Consider the following 25,844-nt stretch of genomic DNA (forward strand, 5'->3'; position numbering starts at 1 on the left):
ATGGATTTTTTTTATTTTTTGTCACAAGTTAGTGGAATATGAGACTTTGTAAGAAAAAAAAAAAAAGAAAAAAAATCATAATTTTCCGCTAACTTGTGACAAAAAATATAAAAATTCTAGGAACTCGCCATGCCCCTCACGGAATACCTTGGGGTGTCTTCTTTCCAAAATGGGGTCACTTGTGGGGTAGTTATACTGCCCTGGCAATTAAGGGGCCCTAATGTGTGGGAAGTATTTTGAATTCAAAATGTGTAAAAAATGACCTGTGAAATCCTAAAGGTGCTCTTTGGAATGTGGGCCCCTTTGCCCACCTAGGCTGCAAAAAAGTGTCACACGTGGTATTGCCGTACTCAGGAGAAGTTGGTCAATGTGTTTTGGGGTGTCATTTTACATATACCCATGCTGGGTGAGAGAAATATCTTGGCAAAAGACAACTTTTCCCATTTTTTTATACAAAGTTGGCATTTGACCAAGATATTTATCTCACCCAGCATGGGTATATGTAAAATGACACCCCAAAACACATTGTCCAACTTCTCCTGAGTACGGCGATACCACATGTGTGACACTTTTTTGCAGCCTAGATGCGCAAAGGGGCCCAAATTCCTTTTATGAGGGCATTTTTAGACATTTGGATCCCAGACTTCTTCTCACGCTTTAGGGCCCCTAAAATGCCAGGGCAGTATAAATACCCCACATGTGACCCCATTTTGGAAACAAGACACCCCAAGGTATTCAATGAGGGGCATGGCGAGTTCATAGAAATTTTTTTTTTTTGGCACAAGTTAGTGGAAATTGATTTATTTTTTTTCTCACAAAGTCTCCCTTTCCACTAACTTGGGACAAAAATTTCAATCTTTCATGGACTCAATATGCCCCTCACGGAATACCTTGGGGTGTCTTCTTTCCGAAATGGGTTCACATGTGGGGTATTTATACTGCCCTGGCATTTTAGGGGCCCTAAAGCGTGAGAAGTCTGGAATATAAATGTCTAAAAAAATTTACGCATTTGGATTCCGTGAGGGGTATGGTGAGTTCATGTGAGATTTTATTTTTTGACACAAGTTAGTGGAATATGAGACTTTGTTTTTTTTTGGTTTTTTTTCTTAAAATTTCCGCTAACTTGGGCCAAAAAAATGTCTGAATGGAGCCTTACAGGGGGGTGATCAATGACAGGGGGGTGATCAGGGAGTCTATATGGGGTGATCACCCCACTGTCATTGATCACCCCCCTGTAAGGCTCCATTCAGATGTCCGTATGTGTTTTGCGGATCCGATCCATGTATCCGTGGATCTGTAAAAAACATATGGACTTCTGAATGGAGCCTTACAGGGGGGTGATCAATGACGGGGGTGATCAATGACAGGGGGGTGATCAGGGAGTCTATAATGGGTGATCACCCCCCTGTCATTGATCACCCCCCTGTAAGGCTCCATTCAGATGTCCGTATGTGTTTTGCAGATCCGATCCATGTATCCGTAAAAAAACATACGGACGTCTGAATGGAGCCTTACAGGGGGGTGATCAATGACAGGGGGGTGATCAATGACAGGGGGGTGATTAGGGAGTCTATATGGGGTGATCACCCCCCTGTGAGGCTCCATTCAGACGTTCGGATGTGTTTTGCGGATCCGATCCATGTATCCGTGGATCCGTAACAAAACATACGGACGTCTGAATGGAGCCTTACAGGGGGGTGATCAATGACAGGGGGGTGATCAATGACAGGGGGGTGATCAGGGAGTCTATATGGGGTGATCAGGGGTTAATAAGGGGTTAATAAGTGACAGGGGGGGTGTAGTGTAGTGGTGTTTGGTGCTACTTATTACTGAGCTGCCTGTGTCCTCTGGTGGTCGATCCAAGCAAAAGGGACCACCAGAGGACCAGGTAGCAGGTATATTAGATGCTGTTATCAAAACAGCGTCTAATATACCTGTTAGGGGTTAAAAAAATCGCATCTCCAGCCTGCCAGCGAATGATCGCCGCTGGCAGGCTAGAGATCCACTCGCTTACCTTCCGATCCTGTGCACGCGTTCACAGGAAATCCCGCGTCTCGCGAGATAACGCGTATATGCGTGACTGTGCGCAGAGCTGCCGCCTCCAGAACGCGATCCTGCGTTAGGCGGTCCAGAGGCGGTTAAAAGATCTTACGATATTTGAAAAATAGGAGTCTGCCTGCTTCTTTGCATACACTGTGGCGTCCCATGTGTTGCGAAGTTCAAAACTTTATTCGTACCTTGTTCTTTGCTGGCTCTCCCTATAGGCGAGTTCTACTTGGGATCTTCGGTGAATATAAAAGTCAATGGTATGCCGATTTTTCGGACAGCAGTTGAGAAATTGCAGTTATTTCAATCGCAAATTTTCACAACAACCAATTTTCAAACCAACAGTTGAGAGTTACGATTATTTCAATCAAAGATTTTTCAAGTCTCTCTGACTTACTCAGGTTTGTGTTGCTCAAGCTCGGCCTCGGCGTCCCACGTGTTTCTGGTGTCACCGATCCCCTTGTTTTATTCTTTTGCTGCTGAAGCGCTCCAGAGATTATGATGTCCAAAGTGTAGCTTGTTTATTATTCATAAGAAGACTTCCCCATACCCGTTTCGGAGTTAACTGCGACTCCTTCCTCAGTGGTTGTCTTTCCTATGGATATGGTGGGTTTAAATACCTTTTCAAAAGGCTGTTCCCAATCAGGTATTATGCCAAATGTACATACATTCATAAGTACATTTGGCACAATGCATCAATTCTTAAAAATCTATATAAAATTCTATATAAAATTCAACATATATTTCTAAAACTTTTATAAAACATTTCCATACATTATATTCCTAAAGCAATTTTATCGGCGAGACCTCATATGAGGACCTTCGTCGAAAGTTTGATCGAGAATTTAATCGACGATTTCTCATCGAAAACTCCTCATCTAAAAATTCTAAAACTTCGATCGAAAAGATTCTTCAAAACAATTAAGCAAAAATTCCTAAGTTTCATTAATAGTCGTATTTGTAGATGTATTTGTAGTCCTTCCCCTGTCCACTACTAAAATATGTTCATCTAGTCCTTCCCCTGTCCACTACTAAAATATGTTCATCTAGTCCTTCCCCTGTCCAATACTAAAATATGTTCATCTACAAATACGACTATTAATGAATCTTTTCGATCGAAGTTTTAGAATTTTTATTTATGTGTGTAAAACATTAGCACTAGTGCTTTTTTAAATGAAAACGCACTAATAATGCAGATAAACCCGCTGAAAGAAAGATAAAAATATAATCGAATACCTAAAAGTGAAAATGGAGAGCAACCAAATCGAATGCAGATCCATTTCCTAGTTTGGATCCAGCTCCAAATACCTGATTGGGAACAGCCTTTTGAAAAGGTATTTAAACTCACCATATCCATAGGAAAGACAACCACTGAGGAAGGAGTCGCATTTAACTCCGAAACGCGTATGAGGAAGTCTTCTTATGGATAATAAACAAGCTACACTTTGGACATCATAATCTCTGGAGCGCTTCAGCAGCAAAAGAATAAAACAAGAGGATCGGTGACACCAGAAACACGTGGGACGCAGAGGCCGAGCTTGAGCAACACAAACCTGAGTAAGTCAGAGAGACTTGAAAAATCTTCGATTGAAATAATCGTAACTCTCAACTGTTGGTTTGAAAATTGGTTGTTCTGAAAATTTGCGATTGAAATAACTGAAATTTCTCGACTGCTGTCCGAAAAATCGGCATACCATTGACTTTTATATTCACCGAAGATCCCAAGTAGAATTCACCTATAGGGAGAGCCAGCAAAGAACAAGGTACGAATAAAAATTTTAACTTCGCAACACGTGGGACGCCACAGTGTATGCAAAGAAGCAGGCAGACTCCTACAAAATAGGGAGTACAACTATGACTATATAGAAACTACGAACAAAGTCTTTTGTTATCCTTTTCTGTGTGCGATTTTTTTCAAATATCGTAAGATCTTTTAAACATTGCAAGACTTATTGAGATCAATACGATTTTTTATCGATTTTTTATATTGACAATTTGTTTTGCATCCATTTCTCATACTTTCAGACTGAACAAAATGCTAATTTAATGAACTGTTTACTATTTGGTGACATTTTACATATTTATATATTAATCTGCATAGTTAACATCCATATCATCATTGGTTATTTATGTTTTATGTATTTTAATTGTTTTAATAATATTACTATATAGTTTTAAATAAGCAATAAATTCCTATAGCTATATATTTCTCTCCATAAGTGGTTCTTTATGTAGGTGTGCCCCTCTTCTATATTTTTATTAAGGTCTTAAAGAAGCATCTTTTTTCTTAACAAAAAGAAAACCAGCGGCAACAGGTGACTTCGAGGGTCGGATGTGTCCCTTTCTCAGGCTCTCAGAGATATAAGTACGCATAGCGACTCTTTCAGGTTGGGAGAGATTGTATAATCGTGATTTTGGCAGCTTGGCGCCTGGGACGAGATTAATAGGGCAGTCGTACTCCCGGTGAGGGTGCAACTCCTGGACACCACTCTCGAAAAACACATCAGAAAATTCTGAGAGAAAAGATGACACAGTCTTGGTAGAAACCTCTGAAAGAGACGCCGTGAGGCAATTATTCTCTGCAAAACTCACTCCAACTATTTATTTGCCTTGCTTGCCAATCAATGGTGGGGTTATGTTTAGTGAGCCAGGGTAGCCCCAACACTAGAGGAGTAGGTAATCCGTTTAAGACGAAACATGACATATCCTCAACATGAGCGTCACCCACAGTCAAACGGATATTGTGAACTATGCCCTTTAACGATCTTTGAGAAAGTGGAGTGGAATCAATAGCAAACACAGGTATATCCTTTTCCAAAGTGCACACCTGGAAACCATGCGTTGTTGCAAATTGATTATCAATGAGATTGACAGCTGCTCCACTAGCTCCAAAAATCTCACAAATAATGTTCTTGCTGGCTAGCGCCACCCTGGCAGGTAGGAGAAAACGGGAACTACAAGCAAACGGAAAATCTTCAATTACCGCATCAACCTTGCCAATAGTAGCAAATGGAAAAATTTTTGAGAGTTTTTTTTTATTTTTATTACTCTCAGAAAACTCCATGAACCTCCTAGAGGGGCAAACATTAGCCAAATGATTTATACCACCACAACAGAAACAAACCCTCCTCCGAGAGCTGAATCCTCTACTATCAGAGGCAAGCAAACCCAGCTGCATGGCCTCCTCCTCAGAGGGGATTGAGACAGACTGAGACCCCTGCGCACTGAATGAGACAGCCCCACTGTCCTTGGGCTGAATATGACAGGAAAGAGTAATCTCCTTTCTCTCTCTAAGACGCCTGTCAATACGAACAGCTAGAGACATGGCAGACTCTAAGGACGCTGGTCTCTCATGAAAAGCAAATGCATTTTTCAATCTTTCCGAAAGACCATGGCAAAATTGACTTCGGAGTGCAGCATCATTTCAAACAGTATCAGCTGCCCATCTCCGAAATTCAGAACAATATATCTCTGCGGACTGTTTACCCTGGCATAAAAGACGCAGTTTCGATTCAGCCAGAGCAATACGATTTGGGTCATCATATATCTGCCCCAGGGCTACACAAAATTCATCTACCGATCGGAAGGGCCGTGCCCCCACCGGCAGGAAAAGACTGAGCGTTATCCCTGAGCAGCGAGATGATGATCCCCACCCTCTGCTCCTCATCACCTCATCACCAGAGGAATGGGGAAGTAGGCGAAAATGGAGTTTGCAAGCCTCTCTAAAGCGAACAAAATTCTCACTACCTCCGGAGAACGTATCCGGAAGCGAGATCTTAGGCTCGGAACAAACTCCATGAACGCCAGCAGAACCGGTCACCTGAAACTGAGACACAGTTTTATGGAGATCTGCTACCTCCAGCGAAAGACCTTGCATGCGGTCAATCAAGGCTGAAACCGGATCCATGCTTAAGACGGTTTTGGCGGTTTATAATGTCACGGGTGAAGTTGCAGATAGCTGGAACTTATAAATAAACGACTGACTAGCTTTATCCCAAACTAAGGAGCATATAGGTGAGCCCTATAAAACCCTAAGAGCTCTCCCTGACTGCTATGCACATGCAAGGATCTCAATGGTAGACAATTGCATGCCCACGTACCTAAGACTGTGTGATACCTGAAAACCCTATAATAGTGGGACACGACCACCGGCTCCCTGCACTTAATACGGACGGAGTCAGGGTCACCTAGAATCAAGCCAGCAAGGAAACACAATAAAGGAAAAAACTTATCTGAGCAAACAGCAGCAGCAGCAGCCTCCAGCAGTGAACACTTCATCCAGGAACTAGTATAAACAGCATCGGGAAGTGTTGTACTCGAGCCCTAGAGCACACGAGCACTTTGGTGCTCGACCAACGCTAATAAACATGGTCCTGCCTTTATGCACCCATGATTGACTGGGACAGATCTTTTGCTGGAGCCCAAAATGTCTTATCAATCTGCTGTGCTTCCTGTCTGGAGACTACAGGTTATGCCAGGTCATGGTTCAAGAGAACAGATTATATGTTTGAGAAGTAACTTTTCAAGAGAACTTCCTTCTCTGACCGTGGTATTCAGAGGGAGCCAGAGAAGCTTACCGCGGTTCTTGAATGACTTTGTCCGACTGGCCTCAGAGCCATCCAAAGGTTCCTGGGCTTTGCCAATTACTAGAGGAAATGTATTCATTACTTCTCCACTCTTACCACCCCTATCTATATTTCAATGTTTTTATTCAAGGTTTACAAAAAAAATTGTTACAGACATGGTAGTATATGGAAAGCAAAAGCAAAGGTAATTAGAGATGAGCGAATCAGTTAGTAACGAACCTGTTTTGTTATGAACTTCCAAATTTTTTTTCTTCCAGACGAACTCGAAGTTTTTCAGGTTTGCTTCAGAGGAATCCAGTAAAATGACACACAGTGCCATTTTACTACATATGTTGGCGGGAAAAGGAAGGAAGTGAGGGGAAGGGCTTGCCCTGATTGGCTCACAGGTCACAGATGACCTAGATGAGCCAATTAGTGCCTGCAGCAGGCAAGGAGGTGCCCTCGCAGAACATCATTCTGTGTTGGGCTGTGAAAGAGGGTAGATGGTTCTAAGCAGTGTCTGACAGAAAATGATCTTGGGGATAGTGTATAGGCACAATCAAGCTTCTATTCTAGTGTGAGGGACAGTGAAGGGAAAGGCTAGAAAGAAGAAGAATATGGAAAGGCAGGAAAAGCTTTTAGAAATGAAGTGAAAAGTGAGGAGATGAGGCTGGGTATGCCAGGCAGTGCCTTTCAGTTGCAGCTACTGCCTTATAACACAGCTGCAGCTACTGAAGAATCTCAAAAGCAGCTACCTGCATGAACACTTTATTCTGTGGGTGTGTAGGGATGGGGGGAATACGCTCAATACAACTGTACAACACATGTTTTACCATCCAGTGTATAGAGTTTGAAATATAAGTGAAAACACCTGAAATAGAAGTCAAAAATCGGTGTCAGCGCCTCTCCAGACAGTTCAAGGCCCTAGCAATACTAGTGTGCAACGTGTGTCTTACAATACAGAGGGTAGAATTTGAAATCTCTGAGTGAAAACTTGAAATACTAGTCTGAAATCTGTTTTAGGGCATCTCCAGACAGTTCACGTTTTTTTTTTTAGAATACAAATGTGGACAAAATTGTTGGTATCCACTGGTCACCAAAATAACTTGAAACTGACAAAAGTAATAATACATATAAATTTACTAAAGATCAGACATTGCTTTGGAATAATGGTTCAAGAGAATAATTTAAGAAAACTAATGAAACCGGCCTGGACAAAAATTATGGTTCCTTTAACTTAATATTTTGTTGCCAGGGCTCATAGAAGGCCACTTCAGAGTAGTCTAATCCTTTGTTCTTAGCCATTCTTGGATGTTTTTATCTGTGTGTTTTGGGTCATTATCCTGTTGGAAGACCCATGACCTGGAACTGAGACCAAGCTTTTTGAGATTGTGCAGTACATTTAGCACCAGAATGCCTTGATAGTCTTGAGATTTAATTGTATCCTGCACAGATTTAAGACACCCTGTGCCAAATGCAGTAAATCAGCCCCAAAACATAACCAAGCCTTCTCCATGTTTCATGGTAGGTACAATGTTCTTTTCTTTGGATGCTTGATTTTTGCATCTGTGAACGAGCTGATGTGACTTGCCAAAAAATCCAGTTTTGTTTCATTTGCCCAAAGAACATTCTACCAGAAGCTTTGTGGCTTGTCAATATGCATTTTTGCAAATTCCAGTCACACTGATTTTTCTGATTTTCAACAGTGGATTCCTCCTTGTCTTCCCTAAAGTCCACTTTGGCTAAGACAGCGACAGATGGTGCGATCTGACACTGATGTACCTTGATCTTGGAATTCACCGCTAATGTCTTTGGAAGTTGTTCTGGGCTCTTTGGTTACCACTTGTATTATCCATCTCTTCAATTTTTTCATTATTTTCTAATTGCGGCCAGGGAGGTTGACTATAGTCTCATAGACCTTAAACTTCTAAATAATATGTGCAACTGTAGTAACAGGAACATCAAGCTGTTTGGAGATGGTCTAAGGCTATAATTTGGGGGTCATTTACTATTTTGAAATACGCCTAAATACGCAGATAGCACCCCGCTCACACCAGGACTAAAATTGTGGGCATGGAGTGGGCGGAGGAGGGGACGAGCTGGCAGTCCCGACTTATTCATAATTTTCTACGCCTCTTTTAGCCGCAGAAAATGGTCTAAATGTAAATGTCGGAAGCTGTCTTAAATTTAGAATTGCAAACAAAAAGGGGGTCAGTGAGCACATCCCAATGCGCAGGTGCACGCTGCCATGGCTAGAAAAGCAAAGGAAAAAAACACAATGCAACAGCACTCTGCAAACCACATAAAGTACAATAATGCCATAGTAATAGAAAAAATTATGGGGCTAATGCTACCCTTATTTTGTAAAATTTAGATTCTTGGCAAATACATTTTGTGCAAAATGCATTTGCCAAGAATCTCAATTTTACAAAATAAGCGTAGCATTAGCACCAGAATATTTTCTATTACTATTGCATTATTGTACTTTATTTGGTCTGCAAAGTGCTGTTGCATTGTGTTTTTTTTATTTTATTTTTTTATTTAGAACTGGCACTGGATGTGCCGAAGTTATGGAGAGTCCTTCACCTCTTCATAACTTCGGCGGAACCACCGCCAGCTATGGGCCTTTTATTAAAACCGGCGTCTAAAACACTGGTCTTAATAAATGTGTCCCTCTATTTTTACCATGTTTGTCTAGAATTTTCTTTCTAATCTTCTGAGACAACTCTCTCCTTAGCTTTATTTGGTCCATGGTCAGTGTGGTACACACCATGATACCAAACAGCACAGGGACTAGTTTTCACCCTGTAAATAAGCAGACTGTTCACAAGTTTGAAGACACCTGTGATGTTAATTACAGGACACACCTTAGTTTAACATGTCCCTAAGTTTAAATTATTTTCAATCTTTTCTAGGGGTACCATAACTTTTGTCCACACCAGTTTCATTAGTCTGTTTTTTTTTTATTATTCTGTTGAACCACAATTCAAAAGCAATGTCTGATTTTCATTAGCGTTTTTCTTTGTATTTTTTTTTATGTATTAATTGTTAGTTTGCTTATTATTTATTGTTAGTTTCAAGTCAGTTTCAAGTTATTTCAGTGACCATTGTGGGTTTTTCTTTCTTTAACAGAAAGATATTAATATTTTTGCCCATGTGTGTATAGCAATACATATGTTTTAAAATTTTATAATCCAGAGAGTAGTGTACTAGATAAGTAATCTCATAGTAGGTTGACAACTTGTTTTTTGCACTTGAAAAAGCTTTTTTCTGAATTTGCATATTGTCTTCCATGTGCTGGTGGAAAGGGAAGGACATTTTATTGTGCCTCTCTGCCTTAAAGATCCAGAAAACAGACTTGCAAACCATTGTATACTTTGTGTGACTGTGTATATCAGGCCAAAAAAATGACAGGAATACGGAAGGGTTCCAAAGGAAAGAGTCAGGTCTAACCTTGTCCTCCCAGAGCCAAAATATGGGAAGTAGCAGCATCAGCAATCTGGCCAGAAGTAGTAGTAGGCCGCAGATCTTCCTGGCTCTCAGTCACAGCAGGACGAGATGGGGATGATTTCCGTGCCTTGGAGCCAGGGGTCACAGAATTCCTCCTGCTAGTGGGCATCTTCCTTTTTCATAAGAATTGGCATTACACATTATGGCAGATTCTCAAGAGAGTCTCCCTGTTGATAACTTGTGTGACAGCAGTCAGAGTTTGGACTGCCCTGAGGAGGAGGTTCAGGAGAAGGATGGGGACACCTTGCATAGCTATGTTGATGGTGGTAATAGTGGCATACATAGCCATTGTATTGGCGGTGGGGGCAGCGACAGTGGTAGTTGGGGAAAATGCAGAGCAGGGGAGGGAGTCAAGAAGCCCACCATTATATCTCACAGTCTGATAAATGTGGCAGGGAGGGGGTGGATTCCAATGATGATTGTGTGTTGGACAGGACCTGGGAGACGGATCAGGGTGCTGAGGAGGAGGCCATATCTGCTTCAGGATCTGGTGATGCCAGTGACACTGTGGGTGCATTAGGCCCAAAACGTGCCAGAGCTAAGCCAAGCTTGCCTGCCTCTAGCTGTGCGCGAGCATCTCCTATCTGGTAGATTTTCTCCATGCTGCTGGAAGACAGAAGCATTGCCCTGTGTAAGTTCTGCAAAAATAAAATAAGCCATGGGCAGCCAAACACAAACATAGGCACCACAGCTCTATTGAAGCACATGAAGCAGCATCACCCCATCCCATAGGAAAACAGGGGTTGCCACCATTTACCGGAACAAGAGTTTCCTCCTTCTCCTGGTCTTCCTTGTGGCAGCCAGGCTGCATCCATGGGCTACTAGCACGGTGTCATTCACATCATCATCATCACTTTTTGCCTCTCCCGCTCAGACTTTTCTTCTGCTCCCTTGTCAGTCATCGATAATGGAATGAGTGTCCAGAAAACAACTATACGCACTCAGCAATCCCCTATTGTGAAAGCTTAATTCCCACCTCGCCAAGTTGCTGGCGGTGCAGTTGCTGCTGTACCATTTAGTAGAGTCTGCTGCCTTTAGAGAGCTGACAGCGTGCACTCAGCCTCGCTGCAAGATACCTAGCTGGCATTATTTCTCTCAAAAAGCCATCCCTGCCTTGAACTCTTATGTGGAAAAGACCATGGGCTGCTCCAATTGGGTTGCAATTCTCACTGTGTGGTAGGGTTCATGCCACGGAGGACACCTGGAGCAGCTCTTACGGGCAGGGAGAATACATCTCTTTCACCGCCCAACCGGTCAATGTCTTTTCTGGCAGTGACAAGGCAGCACCCCAGCAATGAGGCCCGGTCCTTTTGACTCCCCCATGATTGTGTCAGCCTGGCTCACACACCAGCCACTTATCCGCCTCCTCATCCATGGATGCTTGCCTGTCCCCAACAGCAGCAGGGCACAGGGTCGCTCGTACTACCCCTCTTTCCAATTACATGTGTCAAGTCAAGTGTTGCCACGCCGTGTTGTTGCTGATCGGCCTGGGCGAGAGTAGCCACACAGGCAAACCGTTGGTAAATCATGCAGCAAACATTCCACTGGCTGTCACCCCGCCGACTCCAACTGGGCATGGCGGTCAGCGACAATGACCACAACATCATGGAGGCCCTGATCCTGGGGGAAATAACACATGCTCCCTGCAGGGCGCACGTCATCAACCTAGTTGTGCAACACTTTTTAAAAATGTACACTGGCTTGTGCAAGGTGCTGGCAATGTTCAGGAGACTGTCTCCCTTTTCAGCCATTCTTACGTGGCGAGGAACACTCTTCTGGACTTGCAGCGACAGAATGGTCTGCAAGTCTCCACTTAATCTGCAACGTTCCAACTTGCTAGAATTCAACATTGTTCATGATAGAGCATCTGTACAAGCATCTGTAAGCTGTAAACAATTTTGTCATGCACTAGAACGCCTTAGCAGGTAGCAAGTTTTGTTTCCCTATCGGGCAGTGGCAACTCATAGACAGCCAATCTATTTCCTTATACGTTCCATGCTATGCTACTTCTGTTGCCACTACTAGTAGTTCGAAAGTTAAAATCTATCAGTCGTGCTTCAAAAAGTTGCAGTGTAGCCAAGGCCTAATAGATGACAAGATTATTATTATCCCATAGGAAGAAAATTTAATAATCATTGCAGAGGAAAACTCAACTGAACATTGTGAGCCCCTCCAACCATAAGAATAATCTTTCATCATGGACACCAAAATGCTTTCTTTCATACGGTATATTCTGTCCTTTAATTTGATATGAGCAATTTCACAATCCGTTTACGCAATTTTGGAAGACAAAATTTGAAAACTAGAATCTTCATAAAGAATTCATAGTAAAAAATCCACAAAATAAAATACATTAATAGGCATACTGGATCGAAGGGTTTGTCCATTCTATGGTAGTAGCTTGTACCTCAGGAAATGAAATTCTATGTTAGGATGAAAACTTTGAGGATATTTAATGACATCAGAGGTGAAAATGATCCTTACTTCACCAGTAATATCCCCCTTTAGTAGAGGTTTTCTTATTTTAGTTTTCTCAGACTTTGACAACACTCTTGGACTATCTATTAAAAAAATGAATATTCTGATAGTAGGGTTTTCATCATCTTCAGCTCTGTGGACCAAATCTACATTTCCAGGAGCCACTGGTAAATCACTTCCATTACAAGTGGTTGTGACTGCAGCTGGTGCGACGGGTCTGTTATGGCCTCGATGACATCACCTGGAGTATGTTCAGTTCACTTCTGGACCACACTGGCTGTACTTCCTTAAATCCAGACATAATGGGTTCAATATTATCCAAAGAGTTTCTTTTAACCCTTTCACTGCCAGGAGTGTTTGGACATTTTGGATCTCTGGTACTCCAGAGAGTTTTCTTTACAGTATTGACATGGGCAAATAAAACTTAAATTCCAAATTTAAAGAAGTGATCTCTATATCTATTTTATAGATTGGGTATAGACAGGATAGGGACAGTGTAAATTGGAAAATTTATTGAACATTAACATGTACACATGACTTCTGTATATGCTCACTATATGGCCCTATGATATGCTCTACAATAGGGTATGTCAGAGTACTTCAATATTCAGGTAGAAAATAATTAAATCGGCCGATGACAAAGACACAGACGATGTTGCTGTATCTAAGGAGATCTGAAAGACCCATCCCAAATATCCTTATTAATATACCTTTATGATAATGGGAGTAACTGGGAGTTACCAGGCGGTTACAATACCTAAAATTAAACGTGGCAGATTGCATAATTACACGTGATAACATATTGTCAATATCTTGTGGTTTGAAAACTAAGTAAACGTTCAATTGACTGATACTGGACCCAATTTTGACACGTATACTGACCATCTGGATCCATTAATTGTGGAAAAGCAATAAACATTTCCTAGAATCTCTGAAATCATTGATTTATATCTGTTCACACTGCATCTCTTGTAATCTACTTCAATATGTTCCAAATTGAGTGAAATACTCCCTTTTCCTTACAAATATTCATGTCACAGCACAATTACAGACGGCCTTCAGAATGTGTTGTTATGGAACAATGGAATAGATGATAAAGTTCATACAGAATTCAAATAGAATAAAATTAAGGTTCCGCTATACTGATATATATGTATACATAAATCATGCCTATTATATGTACCATAGGAATATAATGTTGGCATTGACCAATTACTCTCACAGGTATGTCCATGTCCCTATGTATTCTCATCTGTGTCTTTTCTATTATGTAATCATACAGATAGGAAAATGACCAAAAAATAAAACAACATGTTCCGTACTCCTCACGACCAGTAAGATGGCAAATTTGTCTCAGAATTTCCATCAATGTCTTAATGGGATGACCTTTTGCTTCCCCTATCAGCTTTGATAACAGCAGGCAGGGAGTTAAACAGTGATCAGTGATCTATGTTGTGCAGCCAGGATGATGGCCATGTATTACACCTGTGGTCCTACTCTCGCGGGCACAGCAGTAGTGCCAATGTGAGGGGTTAAAAGTTTTTTTCGAAGACTTTAATACGGATAACCTATCCTCAGAATAGGTCATCAGTATCTGATTGTGCGAGTCCAACACCCAGAACCCCTACCGATCAGCTATTTGAAAAGGGACCGGAGCTCCTGTGAGCACCACAGACTTCTCTCAGCTCACCAAGCACAGTGCCATACATAGTATAGCGGCTGTGCTTGGAATTGAAGCTCGGCCCAATTCACTTCTATGGAGGTGAGCTGCGCCTAGGCCACTTGACCAATGAATATGTTGTCACTGGCCTAGAAAAAGCTAAAAGAAGGCAGTGGCGCTACTGTGAGCGCTGATGCCTTCTCCAACAGGTCATCAGTGGGCGTTCCAGCTGTTGGATCTCCATTGTTCAGGTACTGATGACCTATCCTGAGAATAGGTCATCGGTATTAAAGTCTCGTAAAACCACATTATGTTATAAATCAGAAGGCTGCAGGTCCTACAATGAAGCTCCACATTTCCTACAATCTAAACATTAAAATGGCTTCTCCTCTAAATGAGTTCTCTCATGTCTAGAAAGAGTTGATTTCTGACTAAAACACTTCCCACATTCGGGACATGGAAATGGCTTCTCCCCAGTGTGAGTTCTCTGATGACGAATAAAATTTGGTTGACTGGTAAAACATTTCCCACATTCTGAACATGAAAATGGCTTCTCCCCTAAGTGGATTCTTAGATGGCACACAAGATCTGATTTCTGACTAAAACACTTCCCACATTCAGGACATGAAAATGGCTTCTCCCCAGTGTGAGTTCTCTGATGCCGAATAAAATTTGTTTGACTGGTAAAAGATTTTCTGCATTCTGAACATGAAAATGGCTTCTCTCCTGTGTGAGTCCTCTGATGTTCAACTAGAATTAATTTCCTGGTAAAAGATTTCCCACATTCAGAACATGAATAAGGCTTCTCTCCTGTGTGAGTTCTCTGATGTTCAACTAGAATTAATTTCCTGGTAAAAGATTTCCCACATTCAGAGCATGAAAAGGATTTGTGATGATTTCTCTTATGCAAAGTATGACTCCCACATTTCTGTTTAGTTCTTGTTTGGCCAATCAGTGATTGATTGTACAAACTTTTCTTGTGACCAGTGGTGTCGGTGGATAGATCTTCGCTTTGAAAGACTGAGGGTACATTAGGAGTTATTGAATAAGCTTGTGTGGTATTGTTATCTTCTACTTCATGGTAGGAAGATAAATTGAAGTATCCATGGAAGCTGCTCAACCCGTCTTCACCTAGAAAATTAAACAAAATTTTCTTATTTTCCCAAAGCAAATGATTTTGTATTATTCATTTAAGGTTTACTAAAACAATAGTAAGCCAGGATCAGGAAACAAAGTAAATCAGAAATGTAATAACACAGGATAATGTACAATTTAACAAGTAAATCACATTTACCTGTATAACGTTTTCAGGAGTTTTTAGTCTGCAAAGTTCCCAGAATTTAATCCCTTGTAGAGATAGCAAAAGTGTTTCTATCCAGACCATACAGTAATACATCCCAATGTCAACAGACAACACAAGCTCCCCCAAAGTGTATAGGATAGATATCATGAATGGAAGCAAATTTGGCATGAACATGTACACACCACCTGAGTATACGCCCACTGTATGGCCCTAACATATGCTCTATGTCACCCATATGCTTAACAAACTTTTCACACTTTTGAGAACATTATTAACGAATGAACACCAGGTTTTCACTTATATTTACCAGTGCCAATTAGATTGTGGCTGAGAGGGTCCACTGCTAGGATTAGCTAAAAGCTTGTGTGACCACCTACTGCAATTTCATGGGGCCTATGTACACTGCTCAAAAAAATAAAGGGAACACAAAAATAACACATCCTAGATCTGAATTAATTAAATATTCTTCTGAAATACTTTGTTCTTTACATAGTTGAATGTGCTGACAACAAAATCACACAAAAAAAAAAAAATGGAAATCAAATTTTTTAACCCATGGAGGTCTGGATTTGGAGTCACACTCAAAATTAAAGTGGAAAAACACACTACAGGCTGATCCAACTTTGATGTAATGTCCTTAAAACAAGTCAAAATGAGGCTCAGTAGTGTGTGTGGCCTCCACGTGCCTGTATGACCTCCCTACAATGCCTGTGCATGCTCGTGATGAGGTGGCGGACGGTCTCCTGAGGGATCTCCTCCCAGACCTGGACTAAAGCATCTGCCAACTCCTGGACAGTCTGTGGTGCAACGTGACGTTGGTGGATAGAGCGAGACATGATGTCCCAGATGTGCTCAATTCGATTCAGGTCTGGGGAACGGGCGGGCCAGTCCATAGCATCAATGCCTTCGTCTTGCAGGAACTGCTGACACACTCCATCCACATGAGGTCTAGCATTGTCTTGCATTAGGAGGAACCCAGGGCCAACCGCACCAGCATATGGTCTCACAAGGGGTCTGAGGATCTCATCTCGGTACCTAATGGCAGTCAGGCTACCTCTGGCGAGCACATGGAGGGCTGTGCGGCCCTCCAAAGAAATGCCACCCCACACCATTACTGACTCAATGCCAAACCGATCATGCTGGAGGATGTTGCAGGCAGCAGAGCGTTCTCCACGGCGTCTTTAGACTCTGTCACATGTGCTCAGTGTGAACCTGCTTTCATCTGTGAAGAGCACAGGGCGCCAGTGGCGAATTTCCCAATCTTGGTGTTCTCTGGCAAATGCCAAACGTCCTGCACGGTGTTGGGCTGTAAGCACAACCCCCACCTGTGGACGTCGGGCCCTCATATCACCCTCATGGAGACTGTTTCTGACTGTTTGAGCAGACACATGCACATTTGTGGCTTGCTGGAGGTCATTTTGCAGGGCTCTGGCAGTGCTTCTCCTGTTCCTCCTTACACAAAGGCGGAGGTAGCGGTCCTGCTGCTGGGTTGTTGCCCTCCTACTGCCTCCTCCACGTCTCCTGATGTACTGGCCTGTCTCCTGGTAGCGCCTCCATGCTCTGAACACTACGCTGACAGACACAGCAAACCTTCTTGCCACAGCTCGCATTGATGTGCCATCCTGGATAAGCTGCACTACCTGAGCCACTTGAGTGGGTTGTAGACTCCATCTCATGCTACCACTAGAGTGAAAGCACCGCCAGCATTCAAAAGTGACCAAAACATCAGCCAGGAAGCATAGGAACTGAGAACTGGTCTGTGGTTACCACCTGCAGAACCACTCCTTTATTGGGGGTGTCTTGCTAATTGCCTATAATTTCTACCTGTTGTCTATTCCATTTGCACAACAGCATGTGAAATTGATTGTCACTCAGTGTTGCTTCCTAAGTGGACAGTTTGATTTCACAGAAGTGTGATTGACTTGGAGTTACATTGTGTTGTTTAAGTGTTCCCTTTATTTTTTTGAGCAGTGTATTTTCTGGACATTACCTAGACCTACTCTTATACATGCTAAATTGCAAAACACATTTCCTTATTAAAGTTAATTTTTCTTTTACTGTTCAATCATTTTTTATTAGCAATTTGCTCTTACACAAAAACAGAAGCAAATACCTCTGAACAAGGAATTATCAATCATAATCTGACTGTCACCGCCAGTCCTGTGAGAAGGTCTGTTAGACGTTCTTCTCTACCTATTGCATGACGTTCTTTGTTTTGATTTCACTTTGTCATCTCCTTTCCTTCTCCCAGCTGTCACCTATTTACACTAATTGTCTCCCTTTATATTCCCTCCCATATTGCCTCACTTTGCGGTTTATACTTCTTCCTGGATGAGTTGTTCACTGCTGGAGGCTGCTACTGCTGATTCTTCAGATAAGTGTTTTTTCTTTATTTGTGTTTCCTTTCTGGCTTGATTCTAGGTGACCCTGACTCAGTCCGTATTAAGTGCAGGGAGCCGGTGGTCGTGTCCCCTCACTATTATAGGGTTTTCAGGTGTCACATAGTATGAAGTACGCGGGCATGCAATCGTCTACCATAAAGACCTTTGCATGGGCATAGCAGTCAGGGAGAGCTCTAGGGGTTTTATAGGGCTCACCCATATGCTCCTTAGTTTGGGATCAAGCCAGTCGGATGTTTATTTATAAGTTCCAGCTTTCTGCAACACCATTCGTGACACTGACATGAGGATGGTATGTGTGAGAATTATTATCAATTGTTCAGATTAATAAACAAGAACATACAGAAAAAGAAAAGAAAAGAAGAGAACACGTAGAGAATTGTCATAAGCATTTCCAAAATGTTTCATTCTAAGCTAACAAAATAGAATCAAGCAGTATCCCTCCCTACTTCTCAAAACCTTTCATCACCAAAGTCCTATGCAATGGTTGCCCTGGATATAGACAGCCCCAGTTTGTCCAATCTTTTTCATATTTTTTGAGTGTGAAATTTATGTGAGCTGTCATTTTTTCATATGATCTTGTTACCTCCACAGCTCTCGCAATTTCCTGATAGGCAGGAATAGCAGTGCTTTTTCACTTTGGTGTGATTGAAAGCTTGGTGGCCAGGAATCTTTTGAAGATCAATCAACAATAGGGCTAGGGCTGGGTCTGGGGCCATCCGACATCCAGCCACACGAGATATAGCACCAAATACCTGGGACAACAAGTCAGATATCTTAGGACATTCCCACAGTATATGGAGAAGCGTCCCTCTCCCTCCACAGCCTCTCCAACAGACATGAGATGAACCTGGAAAGATTTGAGTAATACCACCTAAGCACTGTTTTCATATAAGATTCGAAGTGTGTACATTTCAGGTTGGATACCGCAGATCTGATGGCTGTGTACCATTGAACTGGGGAGAAGGTCTTTTTCAAATCCGCTTACCACGATAAAAAGGGAGCCGACTTGACAAAGGACTCTTTGTCGCCCAAATATGAGTATATCGGTTTAATCCCCGTCGGTATAGCATTTGCTAAGGACCATTGTTTTAGAAGCTGTAGATTCCCCCTATTTTTGAACGTAGGGTTCCTGTACAAAAAATGCCTGATTCTTAGGTATTTATAAAATTCTTGATGTGGGATGTTGTATATCTTTTGTAGTTCTTCGAAGGACTTTAAGGAAGAATTAATCAGTAGGTCTCCCACTTTATCAATGCCCCTCTCTTTACAGGACTTCAAAAGACATGTCCGGAATAAGGCTTTGTAGGGAATCGACCGGCATAAGATGGGCAATAGGGATCGGTGTACCTTTCCCTTTTTCATGGTAAGTTTGCCAAAGGGCTACAGAGGTGTATATGAAATAAGGGGATACAGAGCTGGAAAAACCTTCATGCAGAGATGCCATAAGTAGTGCATGCAGGTTCTGCGCTGAAGCTTGTGTTTGCTCAATATGTACCCAATGTTTGGCTGTATCCCCCACCCACCAGTCCCTCAGTTGGTTATTTCTCGAGGCTATATAGTAATCAAGAATGTTAGGTAGATTTAAACCACCACATCGTCTATATCTACTGATAATGCTTTTAGCTGTACGTGGCCTTCCTTTGTTCCAGATGAATTTGTTTAACATTCTGTTGGTGGAATTGAAGAAGGAAGTAGGGAGTGGTATAGGTATGGTCCTAAACAAATACAAAAACTTAGGTAGCATATGTCTTTGAAAAGCAGCAATGCGACCCAGCCATGATAATTCCGACTTAGCCATATTATCTAGATCGGTCTGTAATGACGAAAGGAGCGGAGGGAAATTAGCTCTATATAGACTCTGGGAGGTAGAGGTGACCCGGAAACCCAAGTACTGTACTTCAGATTACTGCCAATCTAATGGGAATTGCAACTTTAGATGCTCCAATGAGTTATGCGATAACCCGATGGGAAGAGCCTGAGTTTTACCTTCATTTACTTTGTAATATGAGAGGGCTCCATATGAGTGGATGATTCTCATTACTGAGTTTAAGGATAATGCAGGGTTTGTTAGAGTGAGGATTATATCGTCCGCATAAAGTGACAGTGTTGTCTGTCCCCGATCTGCACCCCCTCTATGTCAGTCGCCTGGCGGATTGCTTGCGCTAAAGGCTCCAGTGATAGTATTAGTAAGAGGGGCGACAGGGAGCATCCCTGTCTCGTGCTGTTTGATAAAGTGAATGGATCAGATAATACTCCATTGGCCAGTTCTCGGGCAGACGGCCTAGTATATAAAGCTTTAATTGCTGTTACCATTTGCCCCGGGAAGCCCATAGTGCGGAGCACCAAGAAAGGCCTTCTCAGCGTCCAGGGTAACAAACACTGCAGGCACTAAAGACCGGTTGATGAAATCAATTAGGTTTAGCACTCTTCTAGAGTTATCTGTAATCTGTCTTCCCTGCACAAAACCTACCTGGTCTGGGGCCACTAATGAGGGTATGATTTTGGCCAGTCTGTTCGCAAGTATTTTTGCGTAGATCTTGAGGTCAGTATTCAACAAGGAAATTGGTCGGAAGTTTTGTGGGACTGATGGTTCTTTTCCTGGTTTTGGCAGGGTTACAATAACCGCCTCCAACATCTCGTTGGGCATCTTTCACTCCGTCACAACACGAGACAGGTATGCACCCTTCAAGTGTGAGAATTTTTTTTTGTTGGTTATAACTACAGAATGAGCAGTTGCCACAACGATTGTTTCCTATCGGTTTCCTACTGGTTAACCAATTAGTTGCCTTATTCTCAACCAAACAACTACTGACTAATATTTTCTTAAGTGTGTGGCATCTCTTAAAGGCCACCAACGGTCTTTTTGCTGCAAAGTCTTTCAAACTAGGTTCATTTCTGAGTATATTCCAATTATTACAAATGACCTGACTGATCAGGTCAGATACAGGACTGAACTTAAATGTGAACATGAATCTACCTTCACTACTAGTACTGGGTCCCTTCCTTTTTCCTCTCTGAAGAAGTTCCTCCTGCATGTGTGACTGCGCTCTATGCATAGCTTTTTCTAAGTCGCTTGCTGGGTAGCCCCTTCTAATTTCTCTCTCTTTCAGCTCCCCTGCTTGCCTCACGAACCCCTCATCAGTATTATTGATTCTTCTGAGCCTAATAAATTGCCCGTAAGGTACTAACTCCTTGACACTCCGTGGGTGAAAGCTATCATGGTGTAGAATGGAATTGGCCGGAGTGGGTTTACGAAAACCTTTAGTAACTATGTCACCATTGTTAATACTGACAAGAACATCTAGAAACTCCAGAGACTCACCCCCAAAATTCAGGGTGAATCTCATGTTCAGGTCATTAGTGCGATTGAGAAAGGAGACAAACTCCTCACACTGCGCCTGAGTTCCAGACCACACCATGAAAATGTCATCCACGTAGTGTATAAACAACTGTATGCACATGATGGAAGGATTGGTGACAGAAAAACAAACAAATCCTCAAACCTATTAAGGTAAATATTTGCGAAGGTGCGCGATCCAGGTGTCCCCGTCGCCGTACCGTGCAACTGCTTAAACCACTGCTGGCCAAATTTAAATGTATTATTCGTGAGTACGAAACCTAAGGCCTCCTTTACAAATTGACAATAGATATGACTCTTATCAGTATTACCCATAATGTCCAAAACCGCTTCCATACCCATCTTATGGGGTATGCGAGTATACAAACTCTCTACGTCAAGTGAGACCAGACTCCAACCCTCCTGCCACCGAAAATCCTTCAGTGCCAGGAGGAAGTCGCTGGTGTCGCCGAGATGAGTGGGCGATTTTTTCAGTAAGGGTCTCAACAACCAATCGAGGTACTTGGACAAAGGCTCCATCACCGACCCGCCACCCACCGCAATGGGACGTCCAGGGGGTCGGGTCAGTGTCTTGTGGATCTTTGGCACAAAGTACTACGTGGGCTTACTCGGACATGTGGGAACTAGTTTGTCAATCATATTCTCAAATTGATGAATAAAGAAGATTGATGATTCCAGTGGTAAGTGCCGCCTGATAATTTCTATGTCTACAATCAATTTTATGGTGAGGTAGTTGTCCTATTATACGAGAGATCTCCTGTGGGGTTATAGGATTACATAAGGAGTCTTGTTGCTGTTTATTGAGGGATGGCAATGCTAAGGATGTGAGAAAATCCTCAATCTCCTGGGGTGACACCGAATTAAAGCCCAGTTCCAGGTTGTAAAGTTGGGAATAATATGACAGGCGGCGCGGCCCTGGATGTAATTACGGCAGTGGGCAGTAGGAGATGAGCGCTTCCATTGTGGAAGCGCTCATCTCCATATTCATCTGTATCGCCGTCCCCAGGACAGTGATACAGATGCCTGTGCTGTGCTGCGGCAGGGGAGGGAGAGGCGTCTCCCTTCCCTGTTCTTCTGATAGGCCGCAGGCACTAATGCCTAACGACTAACGTTATTATCATCGCGCCACCTGAGCCAGGCAGCACACAGCAGGGACACAGGCCGGAAGAGGCCTGCATCGCATCGCTGCTGATGAAGGTAAGTATTGGTGTTTTTTGTTTTTTTTTGCTTTGCGGGGGAAGCTGGCACTATGGGGAGGGGAGCTGGCATTTCTTACAGCCCTATTTTTTTGGGGGTAGCATTCTGGGGGCATTTATTTCTTGCCCATTTTGGGGGGGCACTAAGGGTGCATTTCTTACTGACACATTATGGGGGGCACCATGGGGTAGAGGAGCACCATGGGGGAATCTGGGGACTCTAAAGGGGCTTTTTTTTATTGGCATATTATGGGGGGCACTATAAGGGAGAGCGGAACTATGGGGCATCTGTTGGCACTGTGGGGGCTCTAAAGGGGCCTTTTTTATTGGCACATTATGGGGGGCACTAGGCTGGTGGCACTAAGGCCTCTTTCACACTTGCGTTGTCCGGATCCGGCGTGTACTCCACTTGCCGGAATTACACGCCGGATCCGGAAAAACGCAAGTGTACTGAAAGCATTTGAAGACGGAACCGTCTTCCAAATGCGTTCAGTGTTACTATGGCACCCAGGACGCTATTAAAGTCCTGGTTGCCATAGTAGTAGTGGGGAGCGGGGGAGCAGCATACTTACCGTCCGTGCGGCTCCCCGGGCGCTCCAGAGTGACGTCAGAGCGCCCCATGCGCATGGATGACGTGATCCATGTGATCACATGATCCATGCGCTTGGGGCGCCCTGACGTCACTCTGGAGCGCCCGGGGAGCCGCACGGACGGTAAGTATGCTGCTCCCCCGCTCCCCGCTACACTTTACCATGGCTGCCAGGACTTTAGCGTCTTGGCAGCCATGGTAACCACTCTGAAAAAGCTAAATGTCGGGTCCGGCAATGCGCCGAAACGACGTTTAGCTTAAGGCCGGATCCGGATCAATGCCTTTCAATGGGCATTAATTCCGGATCCGGCCTTGCGGCAAGTGTTCCGGATTTTTGGCCGGAGCAAAAAGCGCAGCATGCTGCGGTATTTTCTCCGGCCAAAAAACGTTCCGTTCCGGAACTGAAGACATCCTGATGCATCCTGAACGGATTTCTCTCCATTCAGAATGCATTAGGATAATCCTGATCAGGATTCTTCCGGCATAGAGCCCCGACGACGGAACTCTATGCCGGAAGACAAGAACGCAAGTGTGAAAGAGCCCTAAGGGGGCATTTTTTACTGGCAGATTATGGGAGGCATTATAGGGGAGAGCGGCACTATGGAGCATTATTTGGGGGCACTATGGGGGAGTGGAGCACTATTGGGGCATCTGGTGGCACTAAGAAGGGGCATTTTTTTGGCACATTGTGGAGGAGAGGAGCACTATAGGAGGAGCATCTGCTGGGGGCACTAACGAGGGGCATTTTTTTACTGGCATATTATGGGGGACACTATGGGGAAGGGGGAGAGGAGCACTATGAGGGCATTAACTGGGGCACTATATAGGGGTATTTTATACTGGTATACATTATGGGGACATTAGCTCAACTGCGGGCAGAGGGTGTTCAGAAGATGTGAAGATGATGGAAATGTGGGAAACTAATGTCTGTTTGTCAATCTCTGCAGAGACTGGAGATGGCAGAAAAATCATCATGGCGGTCTGGTCTGAATGGAGAAGATGAGGAAAGAGAATGTCTACAACAAAGGTGACATCACTGGATGTAAGAGGTAGGGGGCGCTATGTAGGAGAGGAGATGCTCCGGCTCCTCCCCCTGCCATTTGCAGAAGGAGGATTCAGAGCTGGGTGAGGACGGCCAAAGGGGGGAGCAGGCCACGGGCGGGTGGCAGATGGTGGGGGGACCACAGGCCTTGGGGGGAGGAAGGAGAGTGGAGGAGCATCCTGGCTGTAGCCGGCTGTCTATTGTATAATGTGAAGCAGGCAGTGCAGCCAGGACGGGCCCCCCCCCTCTCTGTATGATGTGTAGACAGGCCGCAACTATAGAATGTCAGCTGTACAGTGTTTGTTGGGAGTGGCCGATTATATGTAGGAGGGGCTTTTAATAATGGGCGGGGCTAAAAACTGGCCACTTGACTGGATTTTACCCCCAGGACTAAGGCTGCCAGCCCTCCCTGTTCACCTCAGGACCACATAAAGCATCTCCACTGCCTGCATTTCCTTTAGTCCAGATTTAATAGGTGGCATTTGGTTAAGAGAGCTTCTTTTAATTATCACGTGGAAGGGGCCAGTTTATTTGCATTGGTTATACAGTAATATATAATGATGACCTATCCTCAGGTATCCGCTTGGTATTGCAGTCCAGCTCCATTCACTTCAATGGGGCTGAGCTGCAACCAGGCCATGTTGCAGTGTCCCGCTCCGTGATAGCAGTGGGTCCCTAAATCTTTGATAATGTCATTTTATGCTAATGTCTATTTTGTCTGTATTAAGCTGCACATTCCCAACAACAGGCTGGTCACCGCACTACACTTGAGTCACTACTAGGTGGTGCTATAACATCATATATAAGTAACAGGCCTTCCACAGGAAGTAGGGATGAGGTTAGTTGAGGAGTGAGGAGTGAAAGGAACACCATGATATAGCTGCTAGGTGTCTGCTTGGCACTTGCCAGCCTGGGGAACCAAAGAAGGAAACCAGGACTCAGAATCCAGGATCATATTGCAGTACCACAGTCCAGCAAGGGACATAGAGGACTTTTGTGTGTAAAGGCAACCTTTCCAAAGAATGGAGCAGAAGGTAGGTTGCAGAATTCGGATAAAGATCCAGGTACCTGAAGTCTAGTTTAGTTGAGAGGAACCACAGCTTAGAGACATCTCTTCCACACCAGCCAAACCAAGCCTGTTGTGAGGAATTGCAGCTCTTACCTCATCACTGTGAACCAAAGCACTTTCTCTGTAATTACAACTACCTCAAGGCAATTTGTTAAGTAAAGTTCCCGTTTTGTTCATCAGCCTTTGACTCTCCTTATTCTTCATTATCCTCCATTACACCTTATGGTGCTGGCGTCACGATCACCGGGGATCCTGCCTCCACGGCACCTTAGAAACCACACCACCAAGGACACCTCAACCACTATCTGGAGGGAGGGAGCTCTACAGAACTGTGAGTAAACTACTACTACACCCATCGGCCCACCCTAACTCACACATATTGCCCCTGCGGCCTGGTCGCTGCAATGTGCTTGATGTACGGTGATGTCATGTGGCCTAGGAAGAGGCAACGGCGCTCATGGATTGTCTAACCCCCTGCTGATCTTATATTGATGACCAATCCTGTGGATAGGTCATCATTATTTATTACCGGATAACCCCTTTAAGTTAATGAAACCCTGTTTTCCTACTGATGGAAAATTGAGTACAAGAATAAGCAGTATGTTCTGTAATCCTGACCAGTGAGA

General features: G+C 43.5%; 1 protein-coding gene across 3 annotated transcripts in view; it reads right to left on the minus strand.

The window, feature by feature from the left end:
• LOC120999691 (zinc finger protein OZF-like) overlaps nucleotides 1-25,844 on the minus strand; it is an 88,250-nt gene that overhangs the window by 44,842 nt on the left and 17,564 nt on the right. For 2 of the 3 annotated variants that reach the window (XM_040430713.1, XM_040430714.1), the window contains exon 5: nucleotides 14,361-15,390. The exons of the other annotated variant lie outside the window; for it this stretch is intronic. In XM_040430713.1, the coding sequence (XP_040286647.1) occupies nucleotides 14,633-15,390 (758 nt within the window). In that variant the 3' untranslated portion in view covers nucleotides 14,361-14,632. Of the gene's footprint in view, nucleotides 1-14,360; nucleotides 15,391-25,844 lie in introns of those variants that run through there. 3 annotated transcript variants of the gene reach the window in all.

Source organism: Bufo bufo, chromosome 4, assembly GCF_905171765.1.
Source record: "Bufo bufo chromosome 4, aBufBuf1.1, whole genome shotgun sequence".
Lineage (NCBI taxonomy): Eukaryota > Metazoa > Chordata > Amphibia > Anura > Bufonidae > Bufo > Bufo bufo.